Source organism: Wasmannia auropunctata, unplaced genomic scaffold (assembly GCF_000956235.1).
Source record: "Wasmannia auropunctata unplaced genomic scaffold, wasmannia.A_1.0 LD335475.1, whole genome shotgun sequence".
In the NCBI taxonomy this organism is placed as follows: Eukaryota; Metazoa; Arthropoda; class Insecta; order Hymenoptera; family Formicidae; genus Wasmannia; species Wasmannia auropunctata.
The window spans coordinates 133,110-151,901 of NW_012027415.1; the positions used below are offsets into that span (position 1 = coordinate 133,110).

Genomic DNA, 18,792 nt, shown 5'->3' on the forward strand with positions numbered 1-18,792 from the left:
GGGGGGGGGGAAGGTGGTGCCGAACGAGGACACTCAGCGGATTTTTCGACAGAAATGCACAGCAACGTCCCGGCGGAAGTCGGTCGGGTCGAGGAAGTCGAGCGTTTCCTGATCCTCGTCGTCATCGTTATCGTCGCGCAAATATTAGTCGAGTCGTTTGACGTTGTCAAACCGAAATCGCGTATACTGCTCCGCAATTAACTGGTCCGTTTTCGAGCGGTTAAGAGGAGAGACTCGAGGGGTTAATTAGGGGTGATAAACCCCGCAACCAAAACCCCGCGGTTCTTCACGCGCGCGCGGCGCACGCTTCGGAACAGTCGATAGATTTCGATCGGCCGCAACTCTCGTCGTTCCAGGCATTGTCCGCGTGTATACACGTCACACACCGTATATACGCATTGTTGTCGCGGACCGCGTAATAATTCGTGCGGTAAACAGAGCCGCTCGGTCGACGTGGCCTTTCGCGCGGCAAATTTGCAGAAAATTGCGACCTATTCAAGCCGCACGCGCGCGTTTTGACAATCCGCGCAGTTTCGTTCGCGCGCCCTATATGTGTATAAGTTACGGGGAAAGAAACTCTCTCTCTCTCTCTCTCTCCCTTTTCGTCTCCCGTTCCCGGGAAAGGGCAAAGAAAATAGAATTCCGGACAATTGCGCGCATCGTACTCGCGCGGAATAATAAACAACCCGTTCAATCTTTATCTCTCCGACGCGACGAGCGAGAAAGCCGGCGATCAGAGGAGAGCCGCGAGTTTTCTGGCAGCGAGACGGAATCCTCGATAACACGATAAAAAAAAAGGGGGAGGGAGAAGCGCGCCGGAATCCCGTTCAAAATCAATAAAGTTACCCCTACCAATCCTCCCCCCGCGGAATCGAAATAAAACGACTCGGCGATGTCGCCGAGTGGCGGTGCCGTGTCTTTCGCCCCCCCCCTCCCCTTCCGTTCGCGGGAAGCGGGGGAGGAGGATCTCCTGGTCTGACTCGCGCGGCGGCGGCGGCGGCGGCGACGGCGGCTGCTTCTATTATCAACGTCGCGCCGAGATGCAGGGAGCAATTTTTGCCGTGTTTTTCGTCCCGTGAATCGCGTCAAATAATTCAGATATGAATTTTGATCGACCGCCAAAAACGAAACCGCGTCGGACGATTTTATCTCATTTGTTGCGCGGGACTTCCGACACCGCGCTTTAAAAAGAGTTTAAAAAGCCCCTCCCCTCCTCCCCCGGTTGTGCGCGACACGTAATGTAAAATGAATAAACATTCGTCCCGATTGATGAAAAAGCTCTCCGGCTGCAGTTTACATTCGCCTTTTTGATACAAACATCCGCGCTGCGAAATTCGATTGTTTCCAACTCTCTCTCTCTCTCTCTCTCTTCCCCTCTCAGGCAATACGTTTAAATGTATTATCTGACGCGGCAGTTAACTAAACTCTAATAGACTAATTATCTCGGCTGCTCTCTTCACCGGGGGAGGATGTTAGGAAATGCTGACGAAATTACGAATAAGTTTTCAGCAAATTGCCAAAACAATGTTATTCCGCGCGTTACGCGAATATAACAGGCGCTACGCGCGGAATTTTACTAAATTTGCTCGCAACAGCCGGCTAATGACGGCAATATAGTGGAGAAATGCGCGGTAAATAAAAACTCTCGTGGATTAATACGCCCTGATTAATTAACCAGGCATGCGCCACTGCAAAGCCAATTAAAAATCGTGGAGGAAAGTTACGCTTTTTATAATGCTTTTATACTTATTGCAATTTTATTTCGCATGCGATTGCTGTTTTATGTATATGATTACTGGTTTCGATTGGTTTCATCGTGCTAATAATTGAAAGTATACCGAGGAGAATAAATGCCGTGTATTAAGAGCGCAACAATTCGATCGGCTGCAAAATAACACGGTAAGTGTGTCTCCCCCGTAAAATGATCGCTCACTTTCCCGAATTCGTCGGGAATTTTTCAAAATACGTTAACGATAAGTTAGTCAGAAGTTGAAAAAAAAAGGAGAGCGACGGATGAGGAAAGTGACGGCGTTTCAAACGGCGAGCACTCGCCGATTCGAGGCGAGACAAGAGCTCGGTCGGTCGGTATAGGTCGGCTATGTTCAGTTTTGTCTCTCATCGAAACGCGAAAACGTAACGAGCCTGCACTTGGCCACGTTGCATATTTCAGAACGAGCCAACTAGTCCTCGGCCCGCCAGGGGCCGAGTCCTTCACTGGAAAACCCGGACACGAGTGTGGTGTGTGCTCGTTATACGTAAAATCCGGGCCACAATGTCGGGGGAGAGATCGCTAATTAAAGGGGAACTTAATTGTCGTTCCATCGTGCATCACCACGTCGCCGCTTTGTTGCCGTCCACGGAACGGAAGAGAAACAAAACGGAAGGTCCTTCTCTCGCCGGATCTTTAAATACCAATAACCTCGCGCGTATATATCCTCGCGCGCAGCGCAGATCTATATACACGGTGTCCGAAGTGTCCGTCCGAGAGAGAAATTTTTCTTTCCGATATCCAATATACGCGAGTCGCGCGAAAGTTTTCCCTCGTACCCGTAATTAAATCGAAAGAGAAAGAGAGAGAGGAGAGAGAGAGAGAGAGAGAGAGAGAGTTCAAATACATTATAAATAAGCTCGCCGCAAAGTTTCGCGCTCTCTGTCTCTTACTACGTTAATAAGTTAATACACGCTTTAAAGTCTATAAACCGATCGCAGTGTTTGCGTGCACGAGGAGGCAAAACTTCGCGATCGTCGGTGAATTGTTAATAAAATAAAAGCTCCGTGAGAGAAGTCCCGGCCGACGAAGGATGCTCTGGGGCTGGATTTACTTCCGCGCCGTTGGCGCCGACTACTTTGATGTTATATCGATTGATAAATTAAATATCCGATGACTCGGGTAAGCTGACATGCAGTTGGAAAACGTATAAAGGATTGGAGCGACGAGAACAATTTTTTGCCCTCGCCTCAGTTTCTTCACTCTCGCGTTTTGCATTTCCGATTTACGAGGTCGTTTTCCTTTTTTCCCGCATGCAGTATGTAAAATCGCGCGAACGAACATCGTATGTAGCGTTGCGAAACACAGCCGTTCGCCGGAGGAAACGCGGTAAACGCGTTATGTCATCTTCGATCGCAAGTCGTATAAATTATAATCAAGAGTGACTCACCTCGCGGAGCTCCTTGATCTTCAGGCCGCCTTTGCCGATGATGCATCCCGCTTGACTCTGGTGCACCAGCATGCGTAAGTCAATCTCGTCGCTGCCATGGCGAGAACCGTTCTGAAAACCGTGTCTACGGTAAATCGTGGAAATTCGAGATGAGCCAGTCTTGCGGCGGTCTATATATACGGCGGAGGGAGAAATCGATCGTCGTGATCGTAAGTCGGGAAGCGAGAGAAGCGAGCTCGAATACGCTCGCTATAATATGTACGAACGATTTCGAAAGTGAGGGCCGCAGGTGAGTCTCGAGGGACAGAGAAGTTTCCGGCACACTTACCTCCTCCAGATTAGGCACGACCTCGTTCAACACTTGCAGAACAGTGGACAGGTCCGAGCTGATGGTGAGCACCCTAGAATCAGAAGGATCCCCAGAATTACGCCGGTCTTAAATCCCCGTGCTCTGCGTGATTTCGCGATAATATCGTGCTATATCGACCATACACAGCCCCGTGTGCGAATGACGTTATACGTGCGTACGAGACGCGCTCGCGTGTGATTAACATCAAACCAGCGATGCCACCTCCTCCCCCTTCTCTTCACCCCTCCCCCATCTGTCCCACCCCCTGCTTTTTCTTGTGCGTACTTTGGCGTCACCCGTTAGCGAGCGCGCTTCGAACGGAGGGCCAAAGAGAGTATAGAGGCGTCGATGAAATTCCAACGCGCTCCCTCCCCCTCCCCCTCCCCTCCGATGGAGTAGAAAGTAATTAAATGCGCGCATGGGTCGATCGGAGCTTGGTGCGGTGGATATAGGTGCATCGCCATTTAGTCTCAGCGACGTTACGAATGTTTATTGTATATCCCGAGCGTCTGCACCCTTCCAGCGTTCGAATCTGTCGAAGTTACAAGTGGGCACCGAACCGCACAATGATACATAACGACGCACGCGTTGCGCATTTAAAGACCGACATACAAATTTAACGCGGCGTGTGTCGCGCCCGATATTCGTCGCCGTGCGACTACAAATAGAGACCCTCTAATCAGAGTCGCGAAATAACGTCATCGAAGGTCGGTTTTTCAGCTAAAACCGGAAATAGCGTTATCACACACTATTATATTTAGCCGTGTTGTAAAATGACATGTGTGATAAAATGACATATATTAACCTATAGACACATAGGCATTTAAATACAAATGTCAAAATATATTATTAACGTGTTCTTTTTGTGAAATTTAATAATGACATATTAATTGATAATGACATTTGACCATGGCTATTTCCGGTCTTTGCTAAAAAATGCCGGCACCAATCAAAATTGGTTATCCGCTGTTTCGCGACTTTTATTAGAGGGTCTCTACTACAAACACGTTGTTGCCCGCGGTACACGAGATCGATTTTAAGCGCGGGAGGGGAGGGGGGGGGGGGACGCGCTCTGAGGTTAACACCGTTCTTTGTCAAACTGCGACTGCGAACGTACTAGTGGATTTTCGGATTAACGAATCTCCGCGCCGAGGAGCCGCCGTAAATCTTTAAACCGCGTGATAAATCCGGGCGGTCCTTCACCGCGCACGCGCACGCGCGCGAGGGGGCATCTCGCGAAGTTTCACAAAAATTACGAGCGTCACTATAGGGCGGGCGGGCGGGCGGGCGCGTTAAGGGATTCAGATTTATCGCGTTATTCCGGTTAAATCCCGGTCTTTCCGAGGAGTACAACACACAACGACGCGTGTTCCAGCTTGCACGTAGACGGCTTGCGCGAGAACGCGCGGCGGTAGAATCGCGTGCAATCGCCCGCTGCCACGACGGCGATCGACCGTAAGCTCCTCGCGGACTAGATTCGGCCTCTCACGCGGTATTTTCCCGACCTACATCCATTCAGCCGCAATCGTACCGCGCGATCGGAACGATCGCGTTTAACGGCCGTCCCCCGTCGGGACGAATTACGCGGCGTCGCGCGGAAAACACCCCCCTCCCTTCCCGCCCGTCCCCTCGCTCTGATAATACGCACGCGGTTCAATTCTGCCGACGGTATATAATGCAGAAATGCGGGGGGGGGGGGAGGGAACCCGAAAATTATCGTCTCCATTCTCTCTTAACGTCATCCCCCACGTAAGGCGTATAATTTGTTTCGGCGATCCGAACGCGAGCTGTTACCGCGACGCCGCACGTTATCAATGGGTCTTCTCGAGTCCCTAATATAAGCTGACCATATGCTTGGGTCCGTATATTTAATAAAACCTAGCCACGATAAAACATAAGTGCTCACAGGATTCTTCCTGGTACTCTTATCTTAAAATGCCTAATCTTTTCGTATCTACTGTTTACTCTATAAAATGCTCTACCCGCGAGACTCGAAGACCTCTCTTGAACGGGAATAAGTCTGTTCAGTGTCGTCTCTCGTAGCGAATATACCTCGCCTTGTATACTGTTTAGAATAAAGTATTTCGTAAGTGAACGGTTGTCGATTTACTTCGATAATTATTAACCTTATGTAGCTTCTGCACGTAACAGCTCTCAAAGTGTATCCGCCGTACCGCCCGCCGCCGGAAAATAATTGGTAATTCGTTCCCTTCGATAATTGGAAGATACGGAATTGATTAGCGCGATTTACTTATTTTCCTCTCCTTCTCTATCGGTATTCAACACGAATCGGAGGTTCAAAAAAGAGGGGACATGATGGTATTCGGGGTATCCCTCTTTTTTCCCCTATACGTCTTTAAGGAAGCGCACCGAGAGTTTCTCTCGCTATCAATCTCTCTCTCTCTCTCTCTCTCTCTCTCTCTCTCTCTCTCTTGCGATCGAAAATAAACACGGAACTTTTCGGAATGACGACCGGCACGAATCTCAGCCCCTCGGCTAATGCGGGAGGGAATGGACGCGGAGAGGTCGGGTCTCTCCCTTCGGTCTTTTCCCGCCCTTCCCTCCTCTCCCTTCCCGTCATCCACTTCCGTTCTACTTCCCCGCTATATAACGAGCCGAAGCGTATATCTTCCATTCGACTGAATACACCATATCGTTCTGCATCATGCGCTCTCTTGGACGTTCCGCCGATTCCGCGGGAGAGGCATTCTCAGTTGGCGATTTAATCGGCGGTTATTCGCGCTCTCTTAAAAAAAAAAAAATAAATAAATAAATAATCACTCTCCTGCGCAGCGCGATTGCGAGGACATCGCGTTGCGATCTTGCGGCTAGCTTCGTTTCCTGTATATTAAAAAAAAACGCAATTGTTTGTTACGTGTTAATTTGTTATTGATTATATACGTGCGCCCCTAGGAATCTCCTTATAGTCGGCGATTTCCTCGACGACTGGCTTGCCATCACCCGGTTATGAGAGCTTTCCTACTTAACCCAGTTTCAGGACAAAACAGGACGGTTACACTGATCAACTGTACTACTCGAAACTCGGTGGAGAACGGCAATCCCGGGTTAAAGGGAATCGAGATTGAGATACGTATACTTCACGCAAAGTTGATCGGTGAGAGCACCTTCTATAGGGAAGCTCTATACGACAGATCACGGCGTTATATGGTGCGGACAGCTACGGGGATTGGCTGGTCGAAAGTCATCCCTTCGAGAACCGCAGGATGGAGAAAGTGAGGGGCGGGGGGGGAGGACGCGCGTATATTGAGATTCGCGGACGACGACTTACGATTGCGTAGCGTTTGACCGCTGCTCTACGACGGAAAGAGAATCTATCTACTATCGGCAGTTATAGAGTTCTCCGTGGAGAACGCATAAAACGTTGAAGAGCGCTCGAACAATTCGAACAGTCCGACGGCTGAATGTTTTATAAGGTCCGCGGTTCGCAAGGGAAGAGCAAACTGCACATCTCTGCGAGGAGACTTCGTCGAGACGCGTGTCGCGCGTGGATGTACATACATCGCCTCGTCGGGAGCGATCGAGTGACGGGCCGTGTGCAAGTCGACCGTACACGTTGAAAGAAAGAAAATCGCGCAAACGGAATGATATCTTTTTAAAAGGAGCTTCTTAAACGAGCCGTTAATATTGACAGAGTGAAACTTTCTCGAAGGTTTACTCTCATTCGCCCGATTCGACGTTGTATCGGGAACAGATCGCGCGGATTGCTCGGTACAGAAGGAGGGCGGGCGATTGTTCTCTCGACTTCGAGGTACTTTATCACGTGCCGGCGAAATTCGCCGGCCGTATCGGTACAGGCCGCGAATGAAAATCGCATTAAGGACATCCTCGAGGAGCTTCGCCGTCGGCGATAAAAAAATTTATTGCCGTCCCAGGACGAAGATAAATTTTCCGTTAATACCCGCGTCCGTGTACGCGCGCGCGCGGGCAATATATAATTGCTTGTGTGAAGAAGAGAGAACTCGAGCACACCCGAGTGCCGCGTGCGGATCGAGGCGTGTGATATATAATTTAACGTAATCGTCGATAATCGGGCCGCGATAAAGTAGACGATCGAGTGTAATAACCGGTCCAAGTTATCATTAAAGATGCCTCTTCTCTCACCGGCGCGGGATTCGCGTAAACGCGACGACTAGAGTGATCCGCGGCGCGAAGTGTCGGTAATGACTTTCGACTTGGCAAGTTAATTAATCACGCCGGAGTACTTCCTGCAGTTCCTGCAGCGGGACAACCACTTATCGGGGCGGAATATCTAAAAGGTAAGTGAAGGTATTTTGTCGCGTTGAAAGAGTGGTGTACTCTGGTTCGAGAGCCGCGCGAACAAGGACTTGACGCGCCAGCTCGCGCCATTGTGACTGTCCGAAATTTTTTGACTCGCGCCTCGGAGGTCTTTGATTCCGGAGAGCGGAATAAAAGACGGTTCACGACGCGTTTCTTCTCTCTCGTCTCCTCCATTCACTCGCGACTTTACAATTTGGCTTTTCAACGCGATAACAACACCTTTTCGAGCCGTATAACACTGAGAGCCGGCCTTACGGCCGCGTGCGTCACATACCACATATTAGCTTCCGTGTTAGCCACATATTACAGACACCGTTCAGAACATATCCCGACATATCGTACGTGTGTGTGTGTGTGTGTGTTTGTGTGTGTGTGTGTGTGTGTGTGTGTGTGTGTGTGTGTGTGTGTGTGTAAACGAGTGTATATATGGGTGTCGAGTGATACCGCGCACGTCTTGTTGCGTGGCGCTTAAACGCAGGAGAAAAAACCAACAAATAACAAATTAAAAACGAGAAAGGGAAGGTGTGAAAGAGAAAAAGAGACGGGTGAGAGTCTCCGTGTGTACGTGCGCTTGGAAGATCAGCGAAATCCTCAGAGCATCCGCTGATCGTAAACATAAAATATACAAATCCGCGAGGGTGTTGCACACAAAAGATTCCGAGGAAAAAGGAATCCGCGAAATATATTCTTCTACGTGTCCTCGCGTCGTATTCCTGTAAAATTTGCAATTAATAATAAAGAAGTTTATGCATTTCAGGCGATTTTTGAGGAGCACGCAGGAATCGTTGTGTGCTCATCTCTTTTCTTATACTTCATTTTACTTGCTGAATTCGAAAATCGTAGTTAAAATTGTCTCAGTATCCGGGAAATATATATATTTTTTTCAAATTTTAAACAGAAAGAAAACAGAAGTAAATAATAATTTACTTCACTGCTTTGTGATTCTTTAATGCAAAAGCCATGATTTTAATAAAAATAGATTAAGAAAAATTCGCTGACAAAGTTCGATAAGATAACGAAATAGATTTTTGTTTTCTTCTATTTCAAGTGTTAAAAAAAAATATTTTCCGGATACTGAAACAATTTTAATTACGATTCTTCGATTAAGCAAGTGAAACTGAGTAAGAAAAAGAAGTGATCTTCCATACGATCACCCAACGATCTCTTTCCACACTGCTCAAAATGCATAAGTTCCTTTAACTAACGGCGAAAAATCGCCGGCGACACGTCTTAAACAATTTTTCTTTTTTTCCATCGCGAGATTAAACAAGTTTGAATTAAATCGAGTTAAATCGGACCGCGTGGCAGGTGCAGTACGTGCTGCGTCGGCTTTCGTTGGTAAGATCAGCGATTTTTCACCTAAAGCCGAAGCCGAAGCGCGAGGTGCTGCTCTTGAGGACGCTTAAGTCTAATAGGATACCGACTCTTCGCGGTACGTCGATACCGTTCGCGGTAATAATTATGAGAAAGAGAGGAACTTTTGCAAGAGTTAAAGTTCAAAACGACTATACTATGTACCGTATTTTCTGAAATGTTACTTCTATTCTCTTCCAATATATCTCATGCGACGAGACAGTCAAGAGGACACGCACAAGAGACGAAATAAGAAACGAGAGAAAAAAAAACGGCGAGAGATACGAAAAAGTAGCACGACGGAAAGTGTCCGGATAAATTGATCACCGCGTTAAAACATAGTATGCCGATAAAAATGAAAAGACGGTGTCACGGAAAAAAAAACAGATAAATTAACAGAAATAGACAGGTGGACGGACAGACAGAGAGACAGATTTCTAGACAGATAAACAGATAATTAGATAGACAGACAGAAGAAGAAGAAGAAGAGAAAGAAGAGTAGTGATAGTAGTAGTAGTAGCACGATAGATTACGAAAGGTGGAAAGTAGTAGTGGTGTATATAGAGAGTATACAGAAAAAAAAAGATTCGCTGCTCTCGCCGCGCAAGGCGTCTTAATAGGTATAACCTCGTAATTAGAGACAAAGAAAAATAAGAACATTAAGTAGTTGGTGTTGGTCATTACCGTTCGGGTCCGGGGCAATCGGGTACAATGATTGAGGCTTTGTACTGTCGATTGGGCCGTGGTGGTTGGTGGTTGGTTCATTGGTGGTTGGTTGGTGGTTGTTGTCGATTGTTGGTAGGGTCGTGGTGGTCCATTTGCCGATCGAGTCGGGGTCCGTCGTTCCGGGCAGGGCAACGGCAGGGCAACGGCAGGGCAACGCCAGGGGGGCAACGCCGGGGTTGGGGCGGGGCCAGGGCACAAACCATCAACCAAGTTAGACATCACGTCTGACGGCTGGATTAATTCGCGGCTTAACCTCCTAACCCGATTTTTCCACCCGCGCGCTCCGCTTTCTTTCTCTCTCTCTCTTTCTCTTTCCCGCGTCTCCCACAGCCCACCCCTTTCGTTCCGAACCCACCCTAAAGCCACCCTTCTCACCCTTCTCTCCCTTTAACGTCATCGGATCGGTTGCGAGGGAGGCGAGAAAAATATTGGCATGGAAAAATGAGGTCGTGAGCAACGTGAATCGCGTGAGAGTACCGGACACCTCTCGCATTCTTATACAAGAACTTCGTATAGCGCGCGTTTCCTTTTTACATGCGATAAGCCTATACGAATATTCGATTTAAACTTTTTAAGTCCGATGAGGAAGTTCGTTGATTCTTTCATGATTGTAATGCGATTTGGCGAGAACTCGCGAAGTTACGAGCGAGATACCGCGGCTTCTCTCTCTTCCCCCCTCCCCCTCCCCCCTCCAAGGAAGTGCTTAGTCAACCAGACGTACTTGTATCATCTCGACGAAGACCGCGCGGCCAGTGTCGTCCCCCTCCCCCTCCTTTCCTCTCCCCTGAAAGTCATTAGAAATTCTGAAGGCGAACTCGAATAATTTTCCTGTCCCGGCGCGGCACTTAATTGACGTCGCTCTCACAGCGGAACGGGGGAATATTTCAATTGCTAACGAAGTGCGCTAAACGCCGTTAATCAAGCAAGTTTTTAATCTTTAAACGAAGAGAGAGGTCTATTAACTATCCCGTGTAACTTACGGGTAAGCCCCGGCGCGTAACTGATATAACTGTACAGAAAGTCTTTATCGACGCGAGAGCCCGAAACTTCCGCGACGAAGTGTGGACGCGCGCGCGATAAACGTCGCGATAGTTCGCGCGAATGGAGAAATAACTTTGCCGCGCGCGTTCGCCGCGGTGCATGCAGACAAGAGAAAAATCGCCGCGGTTAAGTTACGTCCCTCCCCCCGAGACCGTCGTCTCCCCAAGAAATTTGTACAACCATTAGCTTATCCGTCGATACACGACACAATTCATCCGTCCAATTTGTCGCACCGAATAAAACTATTGCCGCGCGCGTGCGATTCTCCAATATTTTTCTACACACGACCGAGGCAGCCCTTTAAACGTCAAGCTTTCCCATGTCGCTCATGAAAGTTTTGCGTAGCGTGTTTCCGTATTCGAACGATGGAAACTACACGAAGCGGCCGACCGGCGCGACAGTGGGCATAAAGTCGCTTTTTTGCGGTCAAAAATCGTTCGAACGGCTCAATTCTCAACCGATTGCAATAGATTTTTTTTTTTTAATACGGCGTCATTTACTGTACTACAGTGGAGACCTGCACATTTTTAAATATTACAGTTTGTTAATTAACAAAAAATTGTTATTGTAATAAACTTTTTAACAAACATTTTTTAATGTATTCACAATTCTTTCATCAAAATCTTGATCTACAAGGGTTTTTGGGATCGCTGATTACGAAACTGTCACTTAAATTTCAAAATTCAAGATGGTTGATCCAATATAGCGGCCGTGAACTGAAAATGTGGGATAAATTCGCGAAATTTATTTCAGCCGTTTTGAATTTTGAAATTTGAGAGAAATTTGACAGTTTCGTGAGCAGTGATCCGAAAAAAACCCTTGTAAATGAAGATTTTGATGAAAGAATTATGAATACACTAAAAAATGTTTGTCAAGATATTTATTACAATAATTTTTTGTTAATTAACAAATTGTAATATTAAAAAATATGCAGGTCTCCGCTAGAGTACAGTAAATGACGCGTATTTAAAAAAAAGATTTTAACAAAAGATGGCAATCGGTTGAGAATTGAGCCGTCAAACAATTTTTGACCGCAAAAAGTGACTTTATGCCCACTGCATGCGGTGCGGCGGGGGAGGGGAGGGGGGAGAGGGGAGAATCGCTTCGTCGTGTAAGAAGGGTCCCGTAGAAAGTTGCCAGAGGAAGGCAGCGCGAACTAAAAGTGAATCGCTAAGAGATCCTCTCTCTCTCCGGTGGGTTCCCTCGGATACAGCACTCCGGGAATAACGACCGAAGCATTGTGCCATTTACCAGGCAAAGTGAACTTGAGACTGGAGCTTCCGATATCTCTCGTCGTATTAAACGCGATCCTTTCGAGCCATCCAGACTAATTGAATATCCGTTATTATACCGATAATCGGTCCGCGCCCGCTCCATTTGCTCCGTCCGGTGTAACTTGCATTGATTAAGGACAAGAGTTGACTAATAATGCGAATGATGAATCGGCTTCATTATATTCGAGCTCCGTTATCGGGCGAGTTATCTTATACACGTTCAACGAAACGCGGCGAAACCTCCACGAATCATTTTTTTTTTCTTTTTCATCGATAATTCAGCCCTACGGGCTATTCCTCCGGATTAATCGCCCACATTCCGAAGTGCTGTATCCGCAAACTTTTTGTCTTCGGGGGACACGCAGCCGCGTGGAATCTCGCTATTCCAACCTCGTGACTTTCGTCTTCGTGCTCTTTCTCTTTCTCTCGTTCATGCCAGAGGCCGCACATGTCCAGCGGCCGTGGACTCATCGAGAGAAGAAACGTGCGTGCAGTGCACGGGATCCCGTTCTCGACGAACCGCGGACGTGACACGCCCGCCGGCGGCGTATCGAAAAAATCGTGGCGGTGGTCTCCGGAAGTGAGATTTGCTACGGTGATTTACAATCGCGCGATTAAAGCGCGACATTTGCGCGACTAACGCGATACCCCGTGTCTCTCCCCCCTCCCTTCCTCCTCCCAAGAGCGCACTTTACATCGCAGCTCGATACGATGGCTGAAATTGCGCACTCGAAACGCGCACTCCCCCCCCCCCGTCTCCTCCTGCCCCTCTCGTCGAAAGCCCCACTGCGACTCGGTGAGATGATTAACGCAAGTAATATAACAGTGTAAACGTATCGCGGAATTTATTAAGCGGTTACGAACACACGATACGAAGGATGCAATTACGGTGCTTCCCCCCCCCCTCTTCCCTCCCTCCCTCCCATCCTCTACCTGGTTTCAGCGGAGGTGTTTCTGAGCCCATACATATCGTCACGGAACATCAACGGATTATATTTACAGTGAATCGAAATGACACACAGTACGTGGCAAAATCGGCAGACGATCCCTTCTCGTTCGACAACAAACATTCAACAGTTTTGTGCGGACATTGCAGCAAGGTCGTTATGCGTCTGCCGATTTTGCGACGATCAATGAAACTGCGCGACAATTTGTCATCACGTGTTATTCCGAGTCGAAGGCTAAAACTAATTGACGAATACGAATTGATTGTGAGTCACAACGCCGATATATAGGATCATTCGTGAACTCGTGAAAGATGTGTGATGTACCGCGTGTTCATGTACTCATTTGGTTCGAAACGGGGCAACGAAGTTATAAAATGCGGCGGTCGCTCCACTGAAGTGAAGTATTATTATACGATCGAGATTCTCAAGATCTCGCGCGCGATCCAACGCTCACGTTGCGTTACGTTAAACGCGTAACGTAAAAATAGCGCGACGGTACATCGACTGTCGCGCGCACGCGGCGCGAAGACGAGAGAGAGGACTCGTGTCCACCACGAGGACAACGTGACATCAGCTCCCGTTGACATTCGCGTATATACACGGACGAGTTCTCTCGTCGTCATCGATCGTTCGCGAGCGCGCGTTGCACGAAGTTTCGCGCGCGTGTGTCACTCTTGAGGAAAAAAAAAAAAAACACGTGGCGCGAGGATAAAGATCGAAGGTATAGCACAAATGTGGCCGAGGCGGCTTCCCTTGCAGCCAAGAAGTAATAAATGTCTTATGAAACATTGATGCGAGCGTATACCACGCGCGAGATACACACGAGGGAGACGAGGAAAGCGGCCCGCCGCCTTTCAAGGAACCAAATGCATAATGAAGCTCGTACGGATACGGGAGGAAGGGTAGGGAGGAGTGTGTCTTTGGAAAACGAGACGAGCGCCTTGGCGAAACAAATTCACGGCGACAAAAGCCTTTTGTGCGCCTCGCTCTTTACACGAATTACCTGAATCTTCGCGTATCAACCCCTTTACCGCGCGCCATAATTACATAAACCGTAATTATTTTAGTTTCAAACGAAGTTAAAAGGCTCCCGGGGAGCTAAAGGGTTAATTACGTTACGGGCACTCGTGTCATCGATCCCATATATAGACAACGCGCGAGAAAAGTGAAGCCGCGCGCGTTTTTGATTTGGAGTATGTAATGCGCAATCCGACTTTGTCCGCCGACGGAAAAACAGACGTCAACAAAAATGACTCGCAATCAACTGAAAATCCGACATAATTAGAACTAAACATGTAAACGGATAGTCGGAAGATCGTAAAAATGCACGCGCTTTGTATAGTACACGAGAAAAAGAATGAGACCTTTGTGGAACACGTTTGCGAAAGTAATTTTTACGATCCTCCGTTCGTGCGATCCTCGTCTTCGCTATCTCTTTCACGCTCCCCCAGCAAGGAGTTTCACGAGACGATAGACGAAGACAGGAACGAAACTACGACGAAGTTACGGACGAATCGAGGCGCAAAAGCTTACCTGACTTCTGAGTTTCGTGATGTTTTGGCCACCCTTGCCGATTATCGAACCGGCAACCTGTAACATCAAAAAGTTTAGCCTTAAATAAAAAAACGATTATTAAATTACAAAATAAACACTTTCACTCTGTTAAAGACATTTAAAAAAAAAACCACGTCAAAAGATGTGACAGAGTAAGTGATGTGCTTACAAATATTTAATATCTAAACTTCCGCTGAGATTACGCGGGACAGGTGTATACGGGGTGTCCGGTACTCAATGATAAAGCGCTCGTGGGCAAGTAGAGTGGTCTAAACTGAATAGAAAAGTCCTCTACCATTTTCTGATCTTCGCAAATAGTTATCGAGGTATTAATCATTACAAAAAAATTACGCCAAGTATATAAAAAAGTATCGTACATTACATCTTTCCTAAACCATTGATCATTTTTTTAGTCACTTTAAGCTTGTTTTGTGAAACTTAAAATTATATGAAAAGACAAATAACATTAAACTTTTGCCGCATAGGTATACTTTTGGATGATTTAATTAAACGGTTTAATAAAAAAATATTTTTGATTTGGAATAAAATATTTTTTTCTCTATGTCTAATCAAATACTTGGCAACTTGTATAATCTCATATTTGTTTTTGGACAACTTTTATTTGTTAAAATAATATTTTTGGTTTAGAAAAGATGTAATATACAATACTTTTTTATATACTTGGCGTACTTTTTTTTTTTAATGATTAGTGTCTCGATAATCATTGCGAAGATCGCTAAATGGTAGAGGACTTTTCGATTCAGTTTAGCCCACTCTACCTGCCACGAGCTCTTTATACCATTGAGCCGTACCGGATACCCTGTATATATATATATATATTGTATATCTGAGTAATCCGTCTCTCAATCTTTGTAACGTTAATTAAACAGTAGGTATCCCGCGTCGGGGGCGTAACCGGCAATGGCAAATATTTAATGAGCGAAAAATGTGGAAGTGAGATAATCAACCTCTCTCGCGGCATAAAGAGGATGGGAAATACGGAAATTCCGTTTCTCCCGTCACGAGCCCCACGGACTCGTGCATCAACATTTCGCTTTCTCCAGACCCGTCCGATGTTCGCGATAAGAGGAGAAAAAAAAGAAGCCTGACGTCCACTTCTAGTTAGGCTCTTGACTGTATACTGCACACAGCCCAGACTTCCGGCACGTGTCCATTGCCGTGGCGCGCACAAGGGCCGCACGACCGCCCCCGTTTCTCGCGAAACGCAAGATACCTATTATGCAATACTCGAATTATGTGCAAGATACCTATTATGCAATACTCGAATTATTATCTACCGGGGATTTTTGAGGATTAGCTACGCGCGTTTTGTCACGGCCGAGGGCCGTTTATACTTTAAGACGATTCTAAACTGAAATCAAACTCTAAAAATGTCGCTGTTTTACCGACGATTTGTGAGTATGTATGCGTGCGATATTGATGCAATAGTGTGTAGTGATGTGTTCATGCTTACTACCATATCAATATCGCACGCACACGTAACAAATTTTCAAGAACATCTTTTTTTATTAGGCATCCAAGCCTAATTTTATAAACTCAACATTGTTTGCACATGTAACTTGTAGTTCCGGCTGGTATCATTTTGTATAAACAAACTGCCAAATTTTTGCACGAAGCAAATATTGACACATGTTGACAACTCTAGACGCCATGTTGGACTAAGAAAAGGTAACGGAGATCTAAATTTAAAAAATTTTTTTCGCTCTCATACATAACCTTTACCAGCTGGAACTGATGCCTATCCTTTAATCGTGGAGAAGAATGTTTAAATCTGTTGCCTTTAATTATGTTTATTTTGTCATGGAAAATAATCACATTCGGTCGATAAAACAGACGACTTTAGGATCGCCTTAACGACAGATCCACTGTGTTCCGAAACAGTTAATTAAATAAGCTCCGTCCGTTCGGGCAATTAACACTTTCTCCTCCGCGCGAGAAGGCGCGTCAAGGACGCGCCTCGATGCGCGCGGCGTATTATGACATAAGAAACGCAGGAATGCAGTCATTTTCATCTGAACGACGGCTCGAGAAAGTATCTATAACAATTCGCGGGCGCGGGAGGAACGATCGACGGAAGATTGCCGATGTTTTGTATACGCGCGAGACACGAGAATTCCCGATGACGAATTTCCTGGACGGGAACGTCACGAATTTCGCGACTTCTCGCGAAGGTCGGCGAGGCGTAGATATAACGTATATCGGTAACGCCGCGCACACAAAGTACGGTCGTCCCTGACACAACATCGTGTGTGACCAATGACAGCGCGCGATGATATCGTCGATTACGTTAGCCCAGAGATTCGTTCGCGATCAAGCGCGACGAAGCGCGCTGCTCGTTCGTGCACGGCCGGCCGCTCGATCGCAATAAGGCGCCCGGCCCTTACGCGACGCCGATTACAAATCGCACGCATCGGAGCACACAGCCTCGGCGCGCACAACACATCGCTCTTGTCCGTCCATTACGAAATTAACAGGCGCGATCGCCGCGCACCACGGCCGTGGTTCTCGCTCGATGATGTCACGGTGATGCCGCGCGGAAGGTCGAGTGTGTGCTCGCTCGTAAGTCGGGCGAACACACCCTGACGAGCGCGCGAGCGTCGAGAACGTGTGCAAATTTCCCATTACGCGAGAGAATTTTATTTTAAAATTTACCCTGAAAATCATGCATATAGAAAGAACACTTTTGCTGAATCCAGATCTGAAAATAATTTTTGTTCAATAATCAAAATAATTTCGTGCGAAAGTCAAAATGATTGCTAGAATATCAAAATATTTTTTTGTTTTATAGCAATTAATGCTTATCAGTTTTAACATTCCAACAAATTATTTCGATGATTTAATAAAAAATTATTTTCAGATCTGATTTTAGCAAAATTTTTAGATCTTTCAACGAAATCGTTCTTTCCGTGTGTTAATCGTAGGACAACCATACAGTATTCCGACAAATTTTATGTGATTTTCATTATTTTCTTTAAATATATACTACAACAATAAATTTATTGTACAGTGCATAGTAAAATTTGTCAAAATACTATGTTGCAGTTTAATACACGATGAACATGATTTTCAGGGTAAATTTTAAAAGGAAATTCTCTCCGTGCACCTTCATTCATTCACATCAGAGGTGATCCCGCGGTAATTAAGGAAAACGCAGGCGTGTGCCGTGACTTCCTCGCGCGCGCGCCGGATATCATTTCACGCGACGTTGGATTTTTTTGGTCGTTCGCGTGCCGGCGAACGATGACGGCGCGCTTATCTGCGCGCTGCCTCGTGACGATCGGTCATTCAATTCAATTAAGCTTATTATAGCGTGCACGAGGCGCAAACGGTTTACGGGATTATGCTAAGGACAACGTCGAGCTGGAATTATAGTTTCGATAATTGGACGCGGACTCGTGTCGCGAAGCGCGCGCGAAAATGGATCGCGTTGCAGCGAGTCACTGCAGGCAACTGCGATCCACAAAAAAAAAAAGAAAAAGAAAAAAAAATACAATGTATGTTACATCGAGGAGAGGCACGGAGAGATACAAGATAGAAAAAATATCGTTCCCCATTCGGTCGGCTTGTAGAATATTGCGCGATAGAATCTTCGGCATCCTCCTCGCCGAAAAAAATATATATACATCGAACAAAGGAAGCGTAAGAAAACGAGTGTGCTTTACTGCTCTCCTTTCGATATTCTCAATGCTACAATCAATCACCACCGAGCGAAAGGAGGTACCAGATAGACCTCGATTCACGATATTACTTCTCTCCCGATGCCCTCGAAAGCGGCAACGGCGGCGGCGCAGGCCGGTGGCTGCAATCGCGATATTCGCCTGCTGCGTCTTATTGTACCGCGGAGGAAATGGTGGCGCAAGAAAATATCCGCCCAGTCGAGAAACATCCGGTCTGACGATATATTGGCGATAGAGATGGAGAACTTACGGCAACTCTGTATAAAGGCAACCTCGATATACCCGAGAGAGGGGCACGCGGGTATTTCGTTCGCCCCGTGGCCTGCTGCTGTGGAGACGCGATGCCACCGAAATTCCGACCGAGAGGACACGACGGAATCGCAGATTCGCCGG

The 18,792-nt window shown here is 46.8% G+C and overlaps 1 protein-coding gene across 1 annotated transcript in view; it reads right to left on the bottom strand.

The window, feature by feature from the left end:
* LOC105456944 (heterogeneous nuclear ribonucleoprotein K) overlaps window positions 1–18,792 on the bottom strand; it is a 107,271-nt gene that overhangs the window by 35,199 nt on the left and 53,280 nt on the right. Inside the window, exons 5-8 of the mRNA XM_011701337.1 lie at window positions 14,681–14,737; window positions 9,844–9,887; window positions 3,487–3,559; window positions 3,159–3,269 (exon numbers count right to left, since the gene is read on the bottom strand). Of these exons, the coding sequence (XP_011699639.1) occupies window positions 3,159–3,269; window positions 3,487–3,559; window positions 9,844–9,887; window positions 14,681–14,737 (285 nt within the window). The remainder of the gene's footprint in view (window positions 1–3,158; window positions 3,270–3,486; window positions 3,560–9,843; window positions 9,888–14,680; window positions 14,738–18,792) is intronic.